The 24,168-nt window shown below is 32.1% G+C and overlaps 1 protein-coding gene across 1 annotated transcript; it reads right to left on the reverse strand.

The window, feature by feature from the left end:
- Nucleotides 1-398: 398 nt before the first annotated feature.
- LOC106066801 (importin subunit alpha-7-like) lies at nucleotides 399-23,094 on the reverse strand. Its single transcript, XM_013225885.2, has 14 exons — nucleotides 22,877-23,094; nucleotides 20,793-20,924; nucleotides 15,392-15,478; nucleotides 14,703-14,799; nucleotides 14,476-14,567; nucleotides 12,553-12,684; nucleotides 11,135-11,223; nucleotides 10,585-10,684; nucleotides 10,256-10,419; nucleotides 9,993-10,071; nucleotides 7,813-7,938; nucleotides 7,591-7,718; nucleotides 7,300-7,475; nucleotides 399-3,794 (listed from the first exon to the last, which is right to left on the reverse strand). The coding sequence occupies exons 1-14, from the start codon at nucleotides 22,886-22,888 to the stop codon at nucleotides 3,604-3,606; spliced, it is 1,605 nt and encodes a 534-aa protein (XP_013081339.1). The 5' UTR covers nucleotides 22,889-23,094; the 3' UTR covers nucleotides 399-3,603.
- Nucleotides 23,095-24,168: the final 1,074 nt, after the last annotated feature.

Consider the following 24,168-nt stretch of genomic DNA (forward strand, 5'->3'; position numbering starts at 1 on the left):
TGCTTTGGACAGTCATCGAAAGGCCCAGAGTTCAAACCTTACTCGCAGACATCACATGCAATGCAGCAAGAGATTTGGATAACTATGTAATTTTTTAAGGAATGTTCGAAACTTTTAAAACAATACTTTCAAGTGTTGATAATTTAAACTATTGCATTTAGAGCCCAACAACTGTAAGACAATATGTTGTCCACTATGTAAAAACAATAGGATTACTTGTAGAAGAGAAATAAGTAGGTCAAACTTTTGTCAAATATATTAACTAGAAATAAAATTAATTTCTAACAAATAAAAACAACACAAAACAAAACCCTAATAACTAATGAATTCCTGTCAATTACTAGTTATTCAAAAATGCAAACAATGTGCACACAAAATTACCAAAGGAAAAAAATGAGCAGAATAAAGAACTTTTTAATGCAATAATATTGAATCAATAAATAGATGAGAATTCAACACAAGACAAACAAAAAAGGACATCATTAAAATTTGGCTGTATTTGATGACTGCATGTAATGTATACCGGTAATGCACAAACGCTACATATTAAAAGTTGTCTTGCTAGTTGGCATGTCCTTTGGAAGTACTTGGCGTTAGAAGTGTGAATGAAAGACTTTGTTTGGGTGAAGGTAGTGGTTTCCTGCCATACTCTGATTAAAAAAAAATGAAGGCATAGATAACAAAATACAATGTACCCGTTTCTGATGCTGGACAGTTCATTTCCTCACTATGGGAAATATACTTTCAAACAAGAAAAAATATTAGCTATAACACATTAACTCAAACTGCAAGTGTCTAGCCTTAAGCACTGGATTACCAACATACAGAAATAATGTCACTTGCAATCATTAACAGTAAACAAAAATTGTGGAACGTCTCCATTTTCTTTTGCCTGTTAAAGATAACAAAAATAATAAAGAAAATTAAGAACTAATACATACATGTTTTCAAAGCCTGTCAATGTAAATTTTGCTATATAATATTAAAGCTTCTGTTTTAAGGGCACTTTTTTATTTTTTCTTCACAGTATGGCAGGGCGTATGTTGCAATTCAAACCATTGAATGGCTTGACGAGAATAATGTGAACAAAGTATTTGACTAATACAACAAGAAATTGAACCTAATAAATCAGTCAATAGTACCACAGACACATGGTGAACCGTCAAAATAGCGCGGAAAAAATAGCGTGAAATTTCCCGACAATATAGCGCAAGACAAAATAGCACAGACTTGTATATGATGTGTATAAAAGTACCAGATTATTAGTAATTTAATGTCATGGGCATCATTTTTGTTGATGTCTCCTATCTTTTTCTATATTAATACATCTGAAATTATGCTATATTTGCAGAGAACGAGAGTACTTTAAATTTTATATCATTCCCCTTTTTCATCTCTGATTAAAAAGTATAACTTGTAAAAATAGGATTTTGAAATGTGGTGACCCGACAAAATAGGATAGGAAATACGAAAGTGTGTTAAACTATAATCAGAGAGGACAACTATATTGGTCGCCAGAGACGAAACCGCAGAGTGACTCCAAGATTTCTGATAGCATAATTTTGAAATGTGGTGACCCAACAAAATAGGATAGGAAAGTGTGTTATACTATAATCAGAAATCTGCAGCATCTTTCTTTGATCAAAACAGGGCATAAGGAATTTGTATGACGATTGGGAGGACAACTATATTGAACGCTGCAAGCAAGACTAAGTACCTTCAACTAAACAGACGACTTGAAGCTATATTGCCAATGAACGGAAACAATCCAGTGATGGACGTGACATTTCCTACAATTAACTTTGTAAAAGTTTGTTTGTGTGCGTAAATTTGACAAGTATCTTTGTGTGTTTTCTAAGTACACTTTTATAATGTAAATAAATGCTATATTTTGAACTTACTCATTTTACCTTATTATGATTTTTGCTTATTTGTGTTTTAAGATATCTAAAGTGTTTCCTGCAAAATGACTGAAAAATAATGATAATTTTAAAACAATAAAAATTATTGGCTCTGTCAATATTTTACGATATCTAAAGTATTTCTTTCAAAATGACTAAAATATTTTTTTTTCTGCGCTATTTTGTCAGCGCTATTTTGTCAGCGCTATTTTGACAGGGTACCCAGACACATGTATACACTTAGATACTTGAAAGCATGACCTTTGAGGTCACAAAATGTAAGGGTATTTACTGTAGGTTCTAGTTTACATCCTCTCCAGAGATACACCAAAAGGAGCATATGAAGACGTATTAGATTGCCCAATATGAGCAATAATTGTAACAGTTTGTCAAACATACTATTTGTAGTTTAAAGTATGTGACAAGAACATTGGTTTACAAAATGAAGCACTGAGTGTTTCAGGCTGAAAAAACTGAATTCACTCATTTGTAGTGAAACAAAGAGCTTTTTATCTTTTCTGAAAGATTCTATTATATATATATATATATATATATATATATATATATATATATATATATATATATATATATATATATATATCAATTTCAATGAGCAGTTTATAGGATCACATTTCAAAAAGTCAGCTGCTATATAAATCCATCATAACCTAAAGACTCTATAATATCAATAAATGCTGAAGAATTTCATTGGTATAAAAAGTCAGCACTTCAAACACAATGTCAACTATCAAACAAACATTTCTTGAAGAGCAGTCTTGTTTTTTTAAGTCACCATTTTAGCTAAAAAATAAAAAAAATTACGGTAATGAAAAAATCTTTGTTTTATGTATTACAATAATCAATTTGACCTATTTAGTTTATGTAAAGAAATGTCTGCTTTCTTATTAAGATAGTCTAGTAGCAACCAGCCTACAAATAGGTTCCCTAGCTTCCTAAAAAGGACACAAGCATACTACAACTAGCATTCATACATAAAGCCATTGCTGCAATATAATTTCAAATTGGACTTCTAAAGACTTTTGTTTTAATGATTATGGATAGTTTTATAAATGAATAAGTGAGAACTATTGACTGAGTATTTGGAAATACTGTAGTGGAAGTAGAGAGATGTGAAATAAAAGGCTACCTCTGAAACTGTGACATGCTCAAATAAAAACTAATAAAAACTTACTAAAACAATAATTGGTTAAACTAAAAATTTGTGTAAAACAATTCTACCCTAGTCAATAGAGCAAATATACAATGTGACCAGGCATGAAACACTGACAAGTTGAACACATTTGATCAAAATAATAACACACATTAGATTACTATCTATTTACTAAAAACACACTCATATCGTTTTCCTAAAACAAAAATTATGCAACTAAATGACAAATTCTAGATGTACTTCAAACACAATGTTATACAAAGCTGAAAGTTAAATGAGCAACTTTCTGTCACCAGAGACACTTGTAGGCCACAGCGTGTGCGTGTGTGATTTGAAATTATACAACCTTATCAAATTAAAACATGTATGGCGTGTTTTCTGTTGTTTTTTTAATATAAAACCTTTATTTTACTAAAACACTTAGCGAGAACACAGCTATGTATAAATATGTACATGATATTAACACAAGGAAAAAAAATACTTTACAGAGATACTCAGCAAACGATTTAGTGATCTAAGCCAAGTTAAGCATCAAAACTGGAAACCTCCCATAGGAGCACTTGTATCTCCACTAAATTGATATTGATGAGATGTTGAGTCTAGCTGTGGAGCCAAAGCTTTATCCTCTTCCTCAGTGCCGAAATAACGTTCAATGATGTCAAAAGCTTTTTGATAGATTTCACGATTTTCATGACTTTGAAGAAATTCAATTTTGTCTAGACCTAATATATATAAAAAAAAAATTGTGAGAAGAAAACCTTGGAAAAAGATATGGATCAATCTTATTTTACATGGCAGTATTATACACTGATGGGAACAGACTTTGCACAGATTTTGGGAAATTTTCTACACCCACATTTTTTGAACTGGTCATGTTACAGTGACTTAAATGAGATTTTGCTGAATTAATTATATTTAATATTTTCTTATTATTATGTTAATTACACTGCATGCAAGGCAATAGTGTTTGTACATTCAGATTAAAGGACTTTGGAAGCTTTAGCAGATGCTTTATATCTGGTCAAGGCAGTCTGAACATTCAATAATAGATAATTGCTTTACAAGTATTGTTAAAACTTCTCTCTCCAACAACTATAAAGAATTCATGTGTTTGAAATGAAAACATGCTTGAGTTCTGGTACAATAATGAAATGAACTTTACTCTCTGTCTAAAAAAAAATGCTTTAAAAAGCAACTATGAGAAAGCTATTGAATCTCTGCTGAGTTCTTAAGCAAGAACAAACAGATGAGGAACAATGCTTTAGAGGGAGAAAATGTTCAACAATAAAACTGCAAATTGAGGCTTCCATATTGTTTACAATAAGTGGATCTCTAGGCCTATGGTACTGCTATACTGGGCTTTTTAAGCATTAGTTATTAGTTAGATATAGAATAATCTAAACATATATAGTGTTATAAACTTGGTGGTGGCACAGAGAGGGGTAGTGGTGTGTGTGTAGTCAGCCGACGCAAATCGCCCCAGGCCAGCGCTAGACGAGCGGTCAACCGTGACGAGTTACGACTGTCAGCTGAGTCGAGTGTCAACAGGACAGTTCAGGAAGGATTGCTGTCGTGAACAGAGCTCAGGAGCGTCACAAGAGTTGTAGTCATCTGACCACCTAGAAACGTCGAGCGGCGTTCTGTCCGGTTCGAGAAGGCCAGTAGGGACCCTATATAAGAGCGGAGGTGACGCAGTCAAGACGGTTCAGAGCCCGGTTCACTACAGTACGGTCGACTACAGCACAGTTCAGCGGTGTGGTTCTGTACGGAGCATTACGATGGTTCAGTGCGGAGTACTGTCAAGTACAGTTGAGACGACTGGCGTCTTGATGTTGGTCTGCGATCGAGTCCGACACAACGAGCCTAGTGTGTGAAGTCAGTCCTGAACTGTTGAACCCAGTGCAAGCCCGGAACGAGACGGAGAGGCCAGTGCAAGAGTTGATACGGCGGAACGGTGTTATCGGAGAGATATTTGTACAGTGTACGTGTTGCCAATTGTACAGTATTGGCTGTTATTTATTCCACTATTAAAGTGTTACGTTACTTTGGAGCCCTGAGTTGTCAAGTTAGTTGGTGGTGTAAGGTGCAGTTTGCAGAGAGCCTGGATAGTGAGATTCGTAACAATATAAAGGAAAGTTCTCCTTTCAGACCTTACGATCTATAGGGCAGATGATTTAAAGATCATCTTTTTCCGTGGTTCATGATTATGTGGCCAGCACAACATCATGTACTTAATAGAGGTGGGTGGACAAAGGTTCGTTTTACCTCCTAGGTGCTCACTAAGAAAGTTTTTTAACAGATTCACAACCTGATGACCCCTATTTGTGAAAAACCGCAAGCTCTGTACTTTATTTTTGGTAGTTTCGCAAAAGGCTGCAGTCTACATATAAATCTTTTTTTTTAAATACTATAATTTCCGAATTTGTAAAGCAATTTTTTCCCCCTAAATCTACTTATGTCATTTACGTCATTTATTTATTTTACGTCATTTCCACCACCTATAGATGCAGTCTAATTTTTAAAAAAAATCCTAATAGTATTAATAAGATAGATTTAGAGTCTTTTTCTTTTTTTCGAGAGAGAGAGAGCAAGTAATGGTCCTTTGTAACAACATCATCATCTAATTCTAATAGCATTAAAAAGATACATCTAGATCTATTGTCATTTCACTACATTCTAATTGGGTCAAATAAACAATTACAATTAATAAAACCAAATTGATATTACTTTTTATTTAGAAGACAAAATACCAAGATAAATGAAGAAATGGGAATGGGAATGTCTACGAAGGACCAACTTTTTGTTGTTGACAGGGGGGGGTGGGGAGGAGGAGCGGAAAAGTTGTGCTAATGAAGTTAAGGGCCCAAAATATGAAAACAAGTATGTGTCAGGGGCGCATCATGTAGCAGATCTTTCCAAATCATGTCAAAAGTTTTATGTGGGAGAAATTATGATTCACAGGTAAAAAACAAAAAACAAAATGGGAGTTCCAGAGAGTGAGACAGAGAGAGAGGGGCCATGAAATTTCATTGTAACAGTTACACTACATAACCAGCTAAAAAGTAAGTTGATGGTTAAAATGATGTCCATTTATAAAAAAAAAAAGGGGTATTCCGGCCATAATTAACAACAAAAACCTGGGAACAAATCAACAGGCATAGCCGGTGTGTACTCCCAGTCTAAATATATAATCCGTAAATTTTGTTTTGCTTCTAAAATTTTTAGACAATTAAATGGTATCATTGGTAGTCAATAAAATCTAGACCTTGATCTAATATATCAATCTACTTCATTTGAGCCTTATAATACGAAAATGCTTGACGTAAACAAATAAATATGTGCTATAAATAAAAAATTTAATAGTCCACATTTTCTTATCACTTTAATTCATTTCAAACTAAATTAAGCAAATATCAACATTTTGGATTCTGGCCTGAAAATGTATTAAAAATAGATGTAGGAAGTTGTCCTTTTTTTTTTTTATAGGCTTTTAACCCAATAGCTCCTATTTCCAGTTAAGAAAAACCCTTTCCAGGCCCTAAGCAAAGAGGGATAACTCCGAATTAAAAAATTCAAAAACAAATATTTTTTGAAAAAAATCAAATTTAAGATTTAATACATATAAACAAACAACTTTACAAAATAAAAAACAATATGTCTAGTTTCAAAAAAATATATACTTTTAATACCATTAGAATATAAAAAAGCTTCAAAAATAGTCATTTTCCCATGTGGGGGCTAATACACTGGGGCTATGGGCCTATTCTTGTAAAAAATTTGGCCTGTTCGTTTAAACATTTTTTTTAACAATAAAAATCTTCCAGATTTAATTAAAAATAGAATCGGTAATCTCCAAAATGATTTGTAATCACGCTTGCAACGAGACTAGAAGAAATCTTCTTTTTAAAACGTTTAAAGCAAGTCTATTGTATAGAGGATTTTAGAAACGTTCTGCAATGGTTTAGGACAAAAAAGGGGAAAACGTTTCCAACTGCTGAAGGAGCTAATGGGTTAAAACATAAAATGCTTTTTTATTAACTTTTAGTTTAAAAAAAAAGGCTGTATCTTAAAGCTGCTAAAAAAGCACAGCAAAACTTAACTAAAATATTATGATAATTTTAAAATAAAAAGCTTTGTGCTAGAAATAGCTCAGCACCAAAAAAACAATCAAACTACAATTACGAAATAGTTATAGGCGACAAATTAAGAAAAGGAAACAAACATTACCATAGCATTCTTCAATAAAAACAGCGTATTGATTTACACCATTGCTTTGTTTGGCATCAGCTTCTCCAAGCCTAAGAATATTCTCTAGACCATTAAGAGCTACTTGAACAATTTTGCTGTCCATCACTGTTAGTAAATCACAGAGGGGTGGAATACAATTCTGCTCAACCAAGAACCTAGAGAGAAGAGAACCAATCACATTTTATTTGACTATTGTAACACTCAACAAAATACATAACTTTTATGTTTTAATTTCCTTAAATTTTTAAGTAATCCTGCCAAGAAATGCACCTGATTTGTTCTGGTGATCCCCCAGAAGTAGCATTAGCTATTGCCCATGCAGCTTCTTTTCTTGTTTTGAATTCTGCTTTACCCAATATGTCAATAAGAACAGGAAATATATTACAATCTATCACATTCTGAAACAAAAGATTACAAAGTCATTCACATTAATGTTTTTATTACATTTTCTTACCTTATCTTTATGCATTATCCAATAATCATTTAATATACCTGAATTTGCTGTCGATTCCCAGCAGTTATATTTGAAATAGTCCAGCATGCTTCTTTACGAATAGATTCTTTAGAACTAGCCAGTAAATGTAGCAAGCAAGGTAAAGATGAACAGTTTATAATAACCTACAAAACAAAAGTATTCATTAGCAATTGATATTCTATAACTATAGAAAATGCAATGCCTTTGTTTTTAAAATAGAGCTACTATCTATTACACCATTGTTTGTTGAAAATACTTGTTAGGATGTGACAAGCTAAAGAGAGAGTTTTAGTTTCTACTCATACAAAAATATGAAGCAGTCCTTTTTAAATTAACTGTATACTTCTAGCATATAAATCATACAAATGTAAAGAAAAGGAATCACAACTACTTCCCTCTATAGATTTAAAAATAGACAGTTTTAATATTCATCATTTGAATATTGTTTTTTTAGAAGCAAAACAAAACTCCACATTGGTCTAAAACAGTGATGCCCAACCTAATTCGACCCCCGGGCCATTTTAATTTCCATTACACGTCTCGCGGGCCACATGACCAAAAATTTGCAAAAAATAATTGAAATTATTCTGAAACTAGAAACTATTTTGGTAGAAACCTGTTATTTTAATACTTGATTAATAGATTATTTGACAATTATATTTTTTACTATTAAAAAAATAGCCTAATTCCGCTTCTTAAAATGTGAGCAACAGTGTAGGTAGCTTTACCAACGACTCATTTTGTGGTCTCTTTTTGGTAAATATTCCCATTAAATCTTCCAATCTCTAGGAATAGTTTAACAATCTTTTATTCGCGACTTAAACTAAGAATGCTGTCATATTTATTTTATGTCATTTTATGTTGTTTTATTATATGTTGGCTTATTACCATGTTCAACAAAAAAGTCAAGATATGTTCACTTTTCCTGGTAGATTGTACATTCAGAGTCCCATTTCATAAAAACACAAATGTTAAAGGTTATGGTATCACTCAGTCGGAGAAAAAGTGAGGGCCCAAACGTAGGTAAAGATACATTTTTTTCAAAATTATTTTTTTGCTTGGAAGGGAGATTTCTATACTTTGTGCCGATGTTTCGGCGGGCCGGATGGAACCAAGTCGCGGGCCGGATCTGGCCCACGGGCCGTATTTTGGGCATCACTGGTCTAAAAGATCAATTAACAAAATAAACTGCAGTTTATCTACTAGTGTTTAGATTATTATTTTTTTCATGACAGTATAGGTCTATTTATTAATCTATATTATAAAGCAGAAAGTAAGGCCTATGTATGTATGTCCTGAAAAAAAAATTAAAGCTGAGTGACCAATCTTGATAAAACTTTGTATAAATTTTCCTTAGATCATGGTGGAGACCATACTGAATGTTTAATGCCATCCCACAACCAGAGGGCCCTAAAATAGACAAAAGTACCTAAATGTATCTCTATTAAAGAACTAAACCTTGTAAGACATCAGGTAAACCCATTTTCTCAGTATTTTATATTTGATATGAAAAGTCAGCTGAACGGGTAAACCCATTTTCACACTCTACTTTTAATCTAAATCCAATCCAATAGATCAGTAATACCCCAGGCAGTGGGTCATATTCATCCTTTTAAGGCTATAAATACATACCGGACAACTAAAAGTAGATTTCCCTCCCTTATTTCCTATGATAATAAAAAAAAACTAAAGAAATATAAGCAAAAAAATTTTTAAAGATTTTTTTTTCATATAAAAATAATCATTAAAAAATTTATGAACTTAATAACTTTATTTTTACAAGGTTATTGCAGAGTAGAACAACTGTTTAATTAAAACAAAAAGGATCTGATTTCTGTGAACTAGTGTCAACAACAAAAAATGTAGTAAACATTTTATTCATCTTGATGTCCACTTGAAAGACCATGTTCTCTCACTAGACACTTGAACTCGGGTGATTCAATTTATTGAATGAATCAGGTGCTGAATAAACTACCTCTAGCGATAGTTTTTTATGCTTTTATACCACTACCAAAGTTTCTACAATGTTCTTCTATAATCTATCCACCCATATTTAATTTTTTTTAGTCTTAGATCAAACCACTTCTGGTCATACTTCATATAGCTCTACCTATTTGCTTTGTGGACTATTTAAACAAATTTGGGAGAATGTTCTTTAATGATGCTACATTGTCATTGAAACAAAAACAACTCTTACTTGAGTTTGACAATCATCTCCAGTAACAATGTTGCCCACTACTCGTAATGCAGCAGCCACTACACTTTGATGGTTGTGCCTTAAAGAAAAAAATTCAAATGATAAAAGCTTATAGGTCTATTAGTACACATTTTTAGGGTTGTCACAATTCTTTCAAAAACAAAAAAAATAACCAACTAAAGGCCCCTTTAAATTAGGATAGATGTTTGTAAGAATACTGATAAGCAAAAAATGTAAATTCTTCTTTACTATTCACTGCTTACATCAGCAATTCCACTAATCTTCTACATACACCAGAGTCTATGACTGCTTGTATCTTTTCATTTGGCCCATCTGACAAGTAAGAAAGAGCCCAACAAGCATCTGCCAAAACATCTTTGTCAGAATGGTACAGTAAGCGAGCTAAAACTGGCAATGCTGGACAAACCTAGGGAAGGAATACAAGAATACAAAATATTTAATGCTATAAATAGCATACAAAGTTATTCTAAATCTTAAAAAAAATAGACATGTATGAGCATATACTTTTACAGAAGTGATCTTTTGTTACTCAGTTCATCATGATAAAAAGGAAAATTCCATGAATACATACTTTACTAAAATCTGGAGGTGGATTTTTTCCTCTGCACAGATTTGATAGACACCAGACTGCATTTTTAGTCATGGATAAACTGGCACATTTACTTAAAAGACTGCAATAAAGAGCACATGTACCTAAGTTAGTGAAATAATAATACTTTTACAATAGTTTGTTATAAATGTCTAAATGTAGAGATAGTATCACAAGAAAAGTTTTGTTATACAATAAAGCATTTATATTATATGTAGCAATAAATAACTACAAGAAATGTATTTGTATTAAATTTATAGTTTTTAGGCTAGATATCTGAAGAAAAATAACTGTCCAAATGAGGGGGGAAAAAAAGCAATATCATACATTCAGCACTACACATATAGCTGTGTAACTTATTTGATTACTAAATGTATTATCAGAAACAAGAATATTTGTTCTAAAAGACTTTTTAGCATTTAGGATTTTTATCTTTTATTATTATGAACTAATTTACAACTAAACAAAATTTAAGAAAGTAAAACTTGCTGAAAACATTTATTGAAATTATTAAAACAAAAACAATACTTACTGTAACAAAGGAACAAGAATCCCTTCATTTAGCACATAATCTCGACATTCTGGACTATCGCCTGCAATGTTTCCAAGTGCCCACACTGCCTGTTGAATAAATATATTATTTTTTAAACATTTTAAAAATATAGCTAAGAATATGAGTATTTTTAAAGCTTGTTTTAATTTTAAAAGTTTAAAAGTATATATTTTTGAAAGTAATATATTGTAACATATTATAATTTTTTTTGTTTCTAGAGTCACCACTTTTTGCACATTGGAAAAAGTAGTTATTGGGTCATCAACTTGTAATTTTTAAAAATAGTTATATAATTCTAAAAAGTTGATGAATCTTGGCTTTGCTTTTTCGGACCAATTTGTTTTTAGTTGAGACTGTTGAGACAAAGATGAAAGAGAGTATCAAAACAGTCACTCATTTATCAATAAATACATTGACTCATTTCTTCTAGAGCTTAACTTGCATGATTTTGGAACTTCCCAATAATGGTAACATTCTGAGACATGAAAGTGATTTCATTATTTCAATGGAGCTGAGTGTTAAGACTGCTTGGCTTGTTTTCAACATGTATATAGGAAAGAGGAAGGAGTCATAGAAGGTAAACTTTGCTGAAAGAGGAAGGAGTGAGAAGGTAAACTTAGCTGAAAGAGGAAGGAGTGAGAAGGTAAACTTAGCTGAAAGAGGAAGGAGTGAGAAGGTAAACTTAGCTTAAAGAGGAAGGAGTGAGAAGGTTAACTTAGCTGAAAGAGGAAGGAGTGAGAAGGTAAACTTAACTGAAAGAGGAAGGAGTGAGAAGGTAAACTTAGCTGAAAGAGGAAGGAGTGAGAAGATAAACTTAGCTGAAAGAGGAAGGAGTGAGAAGGTAAACTTAGCTGAAAGAGGAAGGAGTGAGAAGGTAAACTTAGCTGAGTGAGAAGGTAAACTTAGCTGAAAGAGGAAGGAATGAGAGGGTAAACTTAGCTGAAAGAGGAAGGAGTGAGAAGGTAAACTTAAACCAAAAATTGTTCACATCAGATAGTGGAAATATAATTGTAACCATAATGACCCTTAATTTTTCAGATACTTTTTCAGGACAATGGGTGCTATTTTCAACCTGAATGCACTGCCCACCCTGCAAAATTACCAACCAATGCAGACAGAAATGAATGTAAAGCTAGTAAAGCTAGATAAGAGCCAGTGTATACATTTTGTTTAATTTACTTTACTTTTTTATGTACTCTAACAGTACTGTGTCACACAATTAGGGAAATAAAACGTATCTGTGTACCCTCTTCTTGATTTTGAATTATTTCTATATATATTCATGAACTTAAATAAATGTTTTATCGTTGAATAGCACATATCACTGGAATTTTGGGGGTTTTGACTAGATTTAAAAGAAGCCTACTATTTCAAATGAGAATTAAAAATAGACTCACTTGTTCTTGAACATCTTCTATTTCTGAATTGAGCAGCCTAATGAATATAGGCACAGCTCCAGCACTGATAACCATTCGTGTCTGCAGTGAAGTTCCAGATGCTATGTTTGTTAAAGCCCAAGCAGCCTCAAACTGATCAAATAAAATTTAGAAAGATTTAATACTTTTTTTTATTAAATTAACCACAGATGTAGAAATTTTGATTTAACTCTTTGGCTCCGGAATTAATTCGGAATTATTTGCCACTTTTGGACGGAATTAATTTTTCCGCCATTTCAGAGTGCGCTACTTTGCTTCGATATAACTTGTATAACTTTTTTATTTATTATTGGAAAATAATAAACTTGATATAGAATTAAAGAGAAATGGATGCTCTTTCCATTTCTTATGTTTTCTAGTTTGCAAATTATGTTGTTTTTGTAATTTTGGGTTTTGAATATAAAAATTAAAAATGAAAAACTCACCAACTGACATTGAAAATATCCATCCAAGTGCATGTTTAAAGAAATGTATTGTTCAAATTGAATTGAAATAGCTTTTTTTCTCATTTTTATCCATTTGTTTACAGAACACCACAAAAGAAACAGCAATAGATGCAAAAAATAATAAACTGGAACTAATAATCCAATGTCACTACTTTAACGAAAAAGCCCATAAAAAAAGCAACACGCTTGGAACAAAACACTTTTACCCTAAAACTAGTCCAACTGTACAGCATATATATAGTTATAGTATTTTCTTCTAAAGTTCTTCATGTACTTAGTATATAAATATTCCTTCTAGTTGTGATATTCATGGAAGCAGTCAATATGAATGTGTGGGTTCGACTCCCATCCAGCGCAAACATAAACCGTTCTCCCTGACCCAAAGTGTTTACATACTCTGTCTTTCTTTATAGTTATAGGTCTCCATTCTCTGAAAATGGATCTTATTCTAGCAGGGGTGTTCCATTTAATCCTATGGTCAGCATAGCTATTTATTTTGCTAACAAGACTATCAACAATGTGATTGTCAATGAAAAAAACATTCCATCTCAATAGATGCAGTGCTGACTAAGTCTAGGTTGACAACCCAATTTCTTGGTGGAATAAATCTGAAATTGTTCTGTTTCAGTGCCTAGATGATAGATCTAGAGATCTACATCTATCTGATTAGATTTAGATCTAGATAATGTAGAGACAGCTAAACTAGTTCTAGATCTACATGAACATTAGCTGGGGGTGGAGCTGCTTCATCAGCTAATAAACTTCATCATTACTAGGCCTAGGCCTAGGTCTAGACCTATAAATTAATTTACTAGATCTAGATCTATATAATTAGATTTATCAATATCACCATCAGATGAAACAAAACCACTGTCATCTGAATTCTTATACTTCTTTATCAAAGAAATATTTAGATCTACAAAGTTTATATGGCCTTGGTTGAAGCTCCATATTAAAAAAAACACGCACACAGAAAAAATAAATGTCATCTCTTTACAAACTTCGTACAAAATAAAAACACGTTAAATGAAGGAAATTCCGGATGTTTAGCAAAGGGAAACTATTCTAGATAAACATTAAGCAATAAAAAACAAGAATTGGAGAAATGGAAACGAAAAAAAAAAATTTGAAATAGCCGATGCCCCCAGCGTTGGTCCGACTTTTTTCCCCTTTTTTAAAATCAACGCCCTGTGCGTTGGTGCGGAGCCAAAGAGTTAAACAAGAAAACAAAGTGAAATTAGAAATATCTATATTTTTAAGAGTTTTTAAAAATTCATTTGTATATTTTTTTTTTGGAATTTAAAAAAATTGTCAATATTAGAATGAATTGTAATTAATTATAATTTTTATTGTAACTCATTTATTTAAAAAAAAAACAATGTAATAAATGAAAAAAAAAAAGTAAAACAACACATTTATTTAAAAAGCTTGAACTAACCTGTAATGACCAACTATTATCTCGCTGTAAAAATTCAACAAATCTTGGTATTATTCCAGTTTGTATAACTTCATCTATTGGTGGATTAGGTTCTGAACACAAAACAAAAACAAAAAATTTCATTAATTCTATACATTAGTTTTCTTTTTTCATTTTTTAAAAATGGAAGTAAAGTTGAATGGGATGTTATTAAATTGTTTTTCTATGAATAAACTTCAAATATTTACCACGAGATAAAAGTTTTCTAAATTTGCGAGTTGCCACCTCTTGCTCTTCTAGCACATCACTATATAATGACTGTACCATTTCTGGGCTTATGCCACCCTAAAAAAAAAGATTATATACAATAAGTTTAATATTGATATCAAGTGGATCTTAAGTCATTCTATCATTGTGCATATATATTCATTGAAATTATTTGGATCGAATTGGTAGTTTATGTTTAGAAATGGAAAACTATTTACTTTAATAAAGAAATTTTTTTTTATGACAAATAAGGACCACCAAAGCAAGAAAAGACTATTTTAAAATCTAAAAAAATGTTTTTGATTTTTTTTTTTAACTCTAGAATAAACAGGAACATTTCCTTACAAGTAGTCCAATGAGTGTACACCCTTAAAACTGGACACCAGTTAGCTTTGTTATAAATCAATTGATGGTCAAGATATTTTAATGAAAAAAAAACAACACTTCTGAGCAAAATTAACAGTTTTGATTTCATACTAAATTATGAAATCAGGAAAAGAGTTTATATTATAGATACAAAGCTTTAAAATGTTTTAGTTCTTAGCCTTTTCAGTATGTCTTCAAATGGGTTATAGCTCCCACATCAAAAAGTACAGTATATTCTTATAGGTACTTACATTTTATATTTAAATATAGTCTCTAAAAACATAAATGTAAAAATAAAACTTACAGTAGATGATATTAGAGAGTCCTGCAATTCAGAGGCTGAGTTGTTTTCTTCATGTTCTGGAACTGCAACATTTCTTCGCTTAAAAATCTGTTTGTAAACATGTTAAGTTAGTTTCAGGACAATTTAAAAAAATATTAAAGTTTCTACAAATTTTACTTTGAAATATTTTCACTTTTCACCAAACTTTTAAAACCTGTCAATAATGTTGCGATTTTCCTAACAGGGAAAACCAAATTTTCAAAAGTTTCAGAGACGGAATAAAATGTTATCTTTTCAGAATAATTCTGAAATCTATGAAACAATAAGAAATTAGCTTTCTTCATGCAAAGACTGCATCATTTGAGTCTCTCTCTCGGCTGTAATGAAATAAGATTCTTAAAAATAAAATGCTTTGTTTTAATAGTAAAGTAAGGTTCCCCTTTCAGACCTTGCGATCTATAGGGCAGATGATGTTAAGACAATCTGTTTCTTTGGCCAATGGTTAACGAGCAGGGTGTCAAGTGGCCAGCACAACGACCAACTGCCTTTACTTTCCCCAACTAGAGTCAGCTACCCATTAGAGATGGGTGGACTCAGGGGTGCCTTAAAAATCCTAAAGTTCAAAATCCCAGTTTTCACAGAGATTCGAACCCAGGATCTCAGGTTCGCAAGCCAAGCACTTAACCACACAGCCAACGCGCCCCCTTTTATTTTAAGAAATAAGTATAAATAGTGTATACTTATTTGAAATTCACAACTGCTTTTTTGTTTTTTTTAGTGCTTCAATACTTTTAAAAAAAAAAAAAAATCATCTTGATTCAATAAGTCATACTTGTTAGTAACTTGTTTGTTGCAAGTTGAAAGTATACACCAATGGTCTTCAGCTTGGGCGCTATCGCACCCTGGGAGGAGTTTTTGATATTTTTGGGGGCGCAGGAAGCCAAAGGGGCAGTAGGGGGCGCTGGGCACAAAAGGGGGTGCTGGGTATAAAGGGGGAAAAGGGAAACTAAAGGTGCACTGAAACAAAACAAATTTAAAAAGCTGGCACACTAAATATAGACAAATTAGCTAGCGTTAGAAATTGAGTTCGGGAATCCCATTTTCTATTTTTAAATTCTTACTCTTTTGCTGTAATCGGAGGGTATCTAGTGTAATTAGATTTTGCGCGCATAAACGTTAAGATTTGATAAACAAAGTAGGAAATGCGCCTTTTATGTTATAGTTAAATTTATCTACATTTATTATTACATTGATATTTAAATGTTAATCGAAAAAAAACGTTAAAGCTAACATTCACATAGAATAATAATTTAACCTTTTTTTAAATAAAAAACGTTGACCAAGTGTTGTTACAAAAACTCACTGGTATCTAGGCTAATGGAATATTACTAAGAGTTTTAGTGAATTGCCACTAGATAAAAAGTATGTTCTACTTTGAATGACTGCATTTTCAGATGAGGTTATGAAAACAAGTGGGCTTCACGAACATATAGCAATATCCAAAAATAATTTAAGAATATTCATTGAATTATAAAAAGCCTATTAAAACAATATTAAAAATAAAAAACGGCAAAGCAGGATATGTTTTAGTGGCCTCTTAGAAAAATGCATAGCTTTTTTTAAAAGGCTTATGATATTGTTTAAAAATTGATTAAAACTAAAATTAATTTTTTTTAAAAACATATGTTACACAAACAGACTTTTTTGTTAGTGATGAATTATTATTTCAAAATTGTCTAGCTATGTAGCTTATGATGACATATAGGGAACCTTCAGTGGTTGGACGCTACAATGACTTCATAAGTAATATAGAATTAATATAGAACAGATCTATTCACTAGTTACCTTGAAAAGTTTAGCCCACAATTTCATTTCTATATGAATCTAATTATAAAATTGTAAATAAAATACAAACCCATGCCGAAAATAATATCTTTCAACAGTTTTTTTAAACAAATGATGAAAAAGATGTTAGACTCTTGTAGTAAATTAAAGTTTGCTGGATTTCGAAAGGGGTTTATTTTGTTAAGCTCTTAAATACAATTTTGATTTTTTAAATTTTTTTTTTAAGAAACAGGAAGAATTGGTGAATTCAAAAGCAGGCTAAAAAGTTGTTTAACATGGTAGGCATCTAATGCAAATGAAACGAACCTCCGATTACTAGGAAAGAAATGTACTTTCATTGATTATATCATTTTTTCTTTTATCGAGATATTAAATCTATTTTAAAGAGTTTTACAATCTCACATAACTTGTTTGTTGACCAATGAATTACTGCCTAAGGACACCGATATGCAATTCACATGACAATGCTATATGAAGAAATTACGATTCGCTTCTAAAATAAATAAAATAAAATACCAGGTGACCGAGCCTCGCTTGGATAAATAATTTGTTAAGGAAGGATATATACCCAAAGTTATTTTGGAAATATATTTGTAATTACGAAAATGAACGATTAGGTAAAGACTATCAATCTGAAGAAATGCTTTTTCGTTCTGTTAGTTCTCATGTAATTGTACAAGGCGATTAGAATAGAAAGTCTCTTAAGTCCCCCAACAGTATAGAAAACCACAGCTCACAACGTAATGTTTTAAATTGCATTTTTTGTGTAAAACTATTGGGCTATTGTTGGCGTGGAAGAAAGTCTTTGAAGTGTAACTTCTAAAATGGTTACGTTCTGACATTTAATATTGCAATTAGTATATTCATTATGGCTTTAGTACAAAGCAGCAAAATCTCTACGCTATAGGGTAAAACGTGCACCTTGTAACAAAGTAAAATAGCAAAGTGTTAAATAGAAGTGATATTGTGGGGCATCTCTGTTATGCCGACCACCTTTCAGCTCACTAAAAAATAAAGATTGCCTTTGGCATATGTTCATCCCCCATACGGGATAAGTGTCCTGCTCAGCGTGACTGTCGGACTATAAGAAGTTCATACTATTTCGCAAGAATATAGCTGTTTGTAGTGCAGTTATGCCACTGTATGTCCATGATGGTGCGCAATTTCTTTGGTGAAGGCGTTCAAGAAGTCTTAGTTGTCTCAGATCCACAAAGAGGGGTTGAAAGAACCACAGCTTGGTAGACACTGATTTTTTGTAGACAGGCGGAACTATTTATTTCACCACACTTTCGCTTGGAGGCGTCCAAAAGCACGACTATCCCTGATCACATATCAACCTACCTTTTAAGCAATGGGTCATTTGATACTATGCTTCCCAGATATGTGAAGTTGTCTACCACGTTAAGGTATATCAACGCGTGATGATCTTTGGGTTGAATAGGTTTTATTGGGCGACTTCTGGAACATGACTTCCGTTTTACCGATATTTATAGGTAAACCAAAAGAGGCGACAGTATAATAAAAATGTGTTGACTGTGAGCAGGATATCATCAGGGCTGGCAATAGACCACTTCAATCTATGCGGCCTCAGTGGACCCTGAACTTTCATGTTCAGTGGGTGCAATTAAGGCATAGATAAGCTATGTTATGACCATTTCCTATGTTTTTGGTATGGGACAGTAGACTTCGAAGCTTGACCACATTGCAGTAATTCACCAGAAAACTAATAACAAAATAAAAGCTACCTACGGGTGTACGCAATTAAAGTGTAAATAATTTATAAAGCCTTTAAAACACAATAACTAATCATACATCACCAAATTTAATTTCATTATTTTTCTTCCATAGTTTCATAATAGATCAATCTACAATAAGATGGTGTACAAATGTTTAATTAGGCCCACTGATTCATTAAACCTTGTAGTTGTTTGCGAAGAAATTTTTTCGTGTACTGTCATGAGCCTAGTGACGTAAGCGGTGTTAAGTTTTTTCCCTTTGACGTCATATAGAAGATTTTCATTCATAAAACATTCTAGACAAAATTAATTTTTCGATAACGAGACATTTTCAAACTGATATAACGGCCAACCTCGAGTTTTCCCAATGTGGCCAATGAATTGAGAATTTTTTTCTCATTTAATATACACATACCTTGAAATTTTAAAGAAAATCATTAGAGCTGTTTTTTTTTTTTAAATTTATATATAATATATAAATTTTTATATATATATACATAAATACAAGAATTGCTTGCTTAAGAGTATAGGATATAAATGACAATTATTAAACATCTGTTACTGATGTTCAAATAGAGTTGAGGGAAAAATAGATTTACAAAATTATGTCTTCAGTAAAAAAAGAATGTAAACATAGATGGTACACAGTGGCGTAGCTAGGGTGAGGGGGAGGAGATTTGAAAATCCCCCCGGGTTCCCACTTGAGGTGGGAGCCATATGAGTGTTTTTTAATTAATTAAATATTACGCAAAATGCAGGGGCCCCCCAAAGGTCAAGCCCACCTTGGCCCCCAAACGAATGAAAATTCCTAGCTATGCTCCTGGAGGTATAACAGAGGTGTCGCTGCATTTAAATGTTTTAGTAAAATTCCAAAAACTGTGGTCGAAAATGGAATTATGTTTTAGCGTTTCCATCAACATACATGATTTAGTGCGTAACAAACTTAACTTAACTTAATGAATAAGCGAAGAAATAGACTGGAAGTAGCCATTAAAGGAGTCCTTCGTCTTGTTTTGGCTAATTTAAAGCTTGAAATTTCTAATATTGTCAGACTGCAGGAGGCACAAGGTTCCCATTAGTTTAATATTTCTTTTTGTAGTAAATTAAAAATTAATAACGTTAATATTAAAAAAATAAAACTAAATTTACAATTAAACCTAAAAACAGTCAGGCCCTAATATTCACAAATTTAAAAGGGGGACTATTCTTAGGATTTGAAAGGAAGTGTAATCACTGTAAATTATTTGACATAATTTTTTGTATATTGGCTGTTTTTGCCTTTGATTCCGAAGATTACTATGCAAACCCAGTTGCGACCTGCATATTTTGCAGAATTTAGTGCAGACAAAGCCGCTGTCTGGTGGCGGTCTATTTAAGTTTTCTTTCTGTCTTTTGCACCTGTCTTCGATAATGGCTTTTCTTTGAGTCTCAAATTTTTGTCCTGCAGCTTTTGTAAGAGCTCTCCAATTGTCTCTCTTAGGGGCCATCTGATGCCAGGTACTTTCGTATATGCCAGTGAGGGCGTAATGGCGCCTGAGTGGATCTTTATAGTGCTTACGAGAGGCACCTCTGTAACTCCGTCCTACTCTAAGCTGGTCAAAGAAGATCGCCTTTGGCATGCAGTCGTCTGCCATGTGGGATAAGTGTTATTGATAACATAAAAATTAATAAATAGATATTTTGTTCAAATTTGCTTTCTCACACTTTTTATACATGTTTTTCATAGAGGGTGGGGGACACTGGCGGATTTTTTAAAAGAAAAAATACGAAAAGGGGGTGGTAGGCCAAAAAGGTTGAATACCACTGGTATACACTATAAAATACACTGTGCTTTTACAAACCTGTTCTTCCCTTTTTTGTTTCCTAAGCTGAATTCCTTCTTCTTCACGACGCCTTCGCAATTCTTGGGAATCTAAAGCTTTATTTTTATAAGATTTAAGTCTGTGATTTGTTGGCCCTGGTGCATCTGACATCTTTAACAAAAATAGACAACACCAATTTAATAAGCTTCAAATTTATGATAAAATATAATAGCATTTTTATAAAAACTATTCTATAACAGAGCTTGTCATATCTTGTGCAGAACAAGAAGTTAAATTTAGATTTTTTTTAAAGTAATTAAAGTGATCCAAAGCTATTTTTGTCATATATAATATATATAAATTATAAATATTGATTGAGAAACACTCATATTAAAAATATTATATAGATCTATATTCTATATATTAAATATATATATTATAAGCCTTTACTCTTATCTATCTATATAAAATATAATGATAATCATATTAATTAATTATTATTAGAATTAGATCTATAGTAGCTTCTTATATTAGGCACAGCTCATTGAATTCTCCTTTAAGAAACACGTCGCTTTTTTTGTTTATAATTAATTTGTTTTTATGTTTGGAGCTAAAAACGACGTTTCGGGACAGTGCATGTCCAATTTTAGATAAGTTCCTGTATTTTTGTTCCGCTTTTCCAAAGCAGATGGCAGTTTTTTAGATTCTCGGTAACCAAGTATGTAAAGCTATTGTTTTAACCTCCCCTGGCAATTCATACCCATATAAGGGATGAAGGCTATATTATGAGCCTGTTTGATCGTAGGCTGGTGGATCTATCAAAATAAGCTTCCAAGCATCTTTAGAAAGACATTTCAATCACATTTATTCCGTAAGCTGTTAAATAAAATTAAAAAAGGAGGTGTTTCAACATTAATAATGAATTTAACACATTCTCCTATAGTGCACAAGGCAAAATCGTAATAAGAAATATTACTGGGATTAATAAATCTATGATTTTTTCAATGAATAAAAGTGACCTAGATCGAGATATCTAGAATATATAATTTATGAATGAAAGAAAAAGTGCGGGCTGCTAATTTGAAGCCAGAGACCATGCCCACTGCAGGTGATCACGCCAGGCGAGCGCTGGTGGTGAGGAGAGGTATATACACTAAGCGTGTAGTGTCACAACCTATCATACAGGCAGTGGAGGGAAGGGAGGAGAGAGTCATGAAAAGAATTATAAGCATCTATGGGAGGGAGGGGATGTTAAGGTGTAACAAAACGAACATCCAAAATATGAAAAGAAGAGGGTCCTTGGATGGGAATTAAAAGAAAGAGACAGAGAATACATGTAGCCTAGTTGAAAATATCATGTTTATTAAATTATAATAATTAATTTATAGATCTATGATTTATAGAGATTTATTTCTGTCTGTTTCTACACATAGATTATATAGGTAGGCATATATAGAGAGACAATATACTATAAATACATATTGCAGAAGTGAATCTACTTCTTTTAATACTTGTTTCAATCTAAATAATTTTTAATCAACACAGATACAATTTATTAGCAATAACATAGTGGTGTTTCTTAACGGTGCTCGATGTGCGCTAAAGGAGAAAGCACAAAAACTGCGTTTATTATAGGAGCATGAAGTGACCTGATTTATTTTAAAATAAAATCTTGACTATGAGTGGTAATTCAAAGAATCACAGCTATTTTTATAGTCCTTTAGTTGCAGAATAAGAATCTGCTTTCAGTTTTTTTGTAAGTTAAACCGTCACCAAATAAAAAAATAAAATAAAAATTTGACCTAGTTCCCGAATACGGTGTGCCTAATATAAGAATCTACTATAGTTATTAGATCTAGATGAGAAGTATAATCTAAATCTAGACTATATTGACTAGATCTAGATATTATATATATATAATAGACTCTACTAGAATTTTAATTCGTGTGACTGTCTTGTCATCTAAGTGAAATGCATTTGATATGCTTATTTTATGGTACTTAAAATTTTGTTTTTCAGTAACAGTAGGGTCAGGGATAGATTGATAAAAATAATTAAAAATGTGCGAAATTAAATTGTATTCATTCAATTATTTTTCAATACTCAAATACTGAATAACTTACTGCTGATGGCATTAATGTTTATATCAGTTAAAATAGAACGAATAGTTTCTCGGAAAAGGGATTCAACCAAGCTTTTAATTAATATTCGTAGTCTTGTGTATTCAGGAACGCTAGATCTAGATCTATATAGACTAAATATGTTTAGCACACGGGCCTCAGATCAATTCGTCTATTAAAATATGACCGACATTAACACACAGGAAGTTGGAATATGCACGATAATCCCGACCATTGAATGGGATGTCAGTTTATTGGTTTAATTATTCTTATTATAATATACGATGTTTATATTTTATTCATATTATTTTTGTGTTAAAATGTAAATGTATGTCTTTTATTAATTAACCTTTCTTTTTTTCGATATGGAGCATTGAGATCCAGCTTCTCGGATTTTGAAAACCAGGTCACGAGATATGACCATTGGATTTGATTTGTATTTTGAGGGGAAAAAAAAACACGATAAGTGGAACTGAATTAAAAATGTAAAACTAGCTAGATCTAGAGGCCTACCCTCCCGATGCTTGGCGAGCTTAACTGGCACTAAGTTACTCATGTCTCAATAATAAGAATATACATCTAAATAATATGAATAGAATGCATTATCCTGTATACCTAATTATCTACATTTTATTTACATGCAGGCATATTACAGTCACTACCTAACTTGGCTTCTACTTCACATTTTTTTTCGTGCTAAAAGTTGCTTATAATTTGTTTCAAATTTAATTCAAATTAAATATATATATTGAAAGACTTCATTGAAAGAGCTTCTTATACCGATGCTATTGTTGACATTTCTCACGAAAATAATATAAAATAGTTTAAAAGGGGGATAAAACAACTTCCCTTATTTAATCATTTATTTTTTTAAGCGTTTGTAATGCTGTCGTTTTTACTTGATTAATAAAAATATAATTGGTTATAGAACTATAATGCAAATAATTGCACCCCCATTGCCTCGGTCACTAGCCTCTGAACCCATTGACAAATATTTCTCTTGCATCTGACGGTGATCCGACGATGGTAGGAACTATGCCGAAGCTTTCAGGAATAAATAAAACTAGCTAGATCTAAAAAAAAAAAATTTTTTTTGGCAGTCGAAAGAAATCAAAACGTCATGGTTCATTAGATTATGTCCTAACAGAAGGAAATGAAATGAAAAGGAATATCTTCAACCAGAGATTATTTTCTCAATTTTGTTTACAAAATGACGATAACCTTCACCTATCCCTTAGTCTGATGAACCGTTTAGGCATCACACATGATTATTTTGCCTTATATAGAATCTTTTT

This window comes from Biomphalaria glabrata, chromosome 6 (assembly GCF_947242115.1).
Source record: "Biomphalaria glabrata chromosome 6, xgBioGlab47.1, whole genome shotgun sequence".
NCBI lineage: Eukaryota > Metazoa > Mollusca > Gastropoda > Planorbidae > Biomphalaria > Biomphalaria glabrata.

What these genes read in the sequence shown, in the direction of transcription:
- LOC106066801 (XM_013225885.2), bottom strand. An exon ending in ACTCTCTAATATCATCTACT is followed by an intron (nt 14,800 to 15,391) that starts GTAAGTTTTATT and finishes CTTTTTTTTTAG; the next exon opens with GGTGGCATAAGCCCAGAAAT. An exon ending in ATAATAGTTGGTCATTACAG is followed by an intron (nt 12,685 to 14,475) that starts GTTAGTTCAAGC and finishes TTATTTGATCAG; the next exon opens with TTTGAGGCTGCTTGGGCTTT.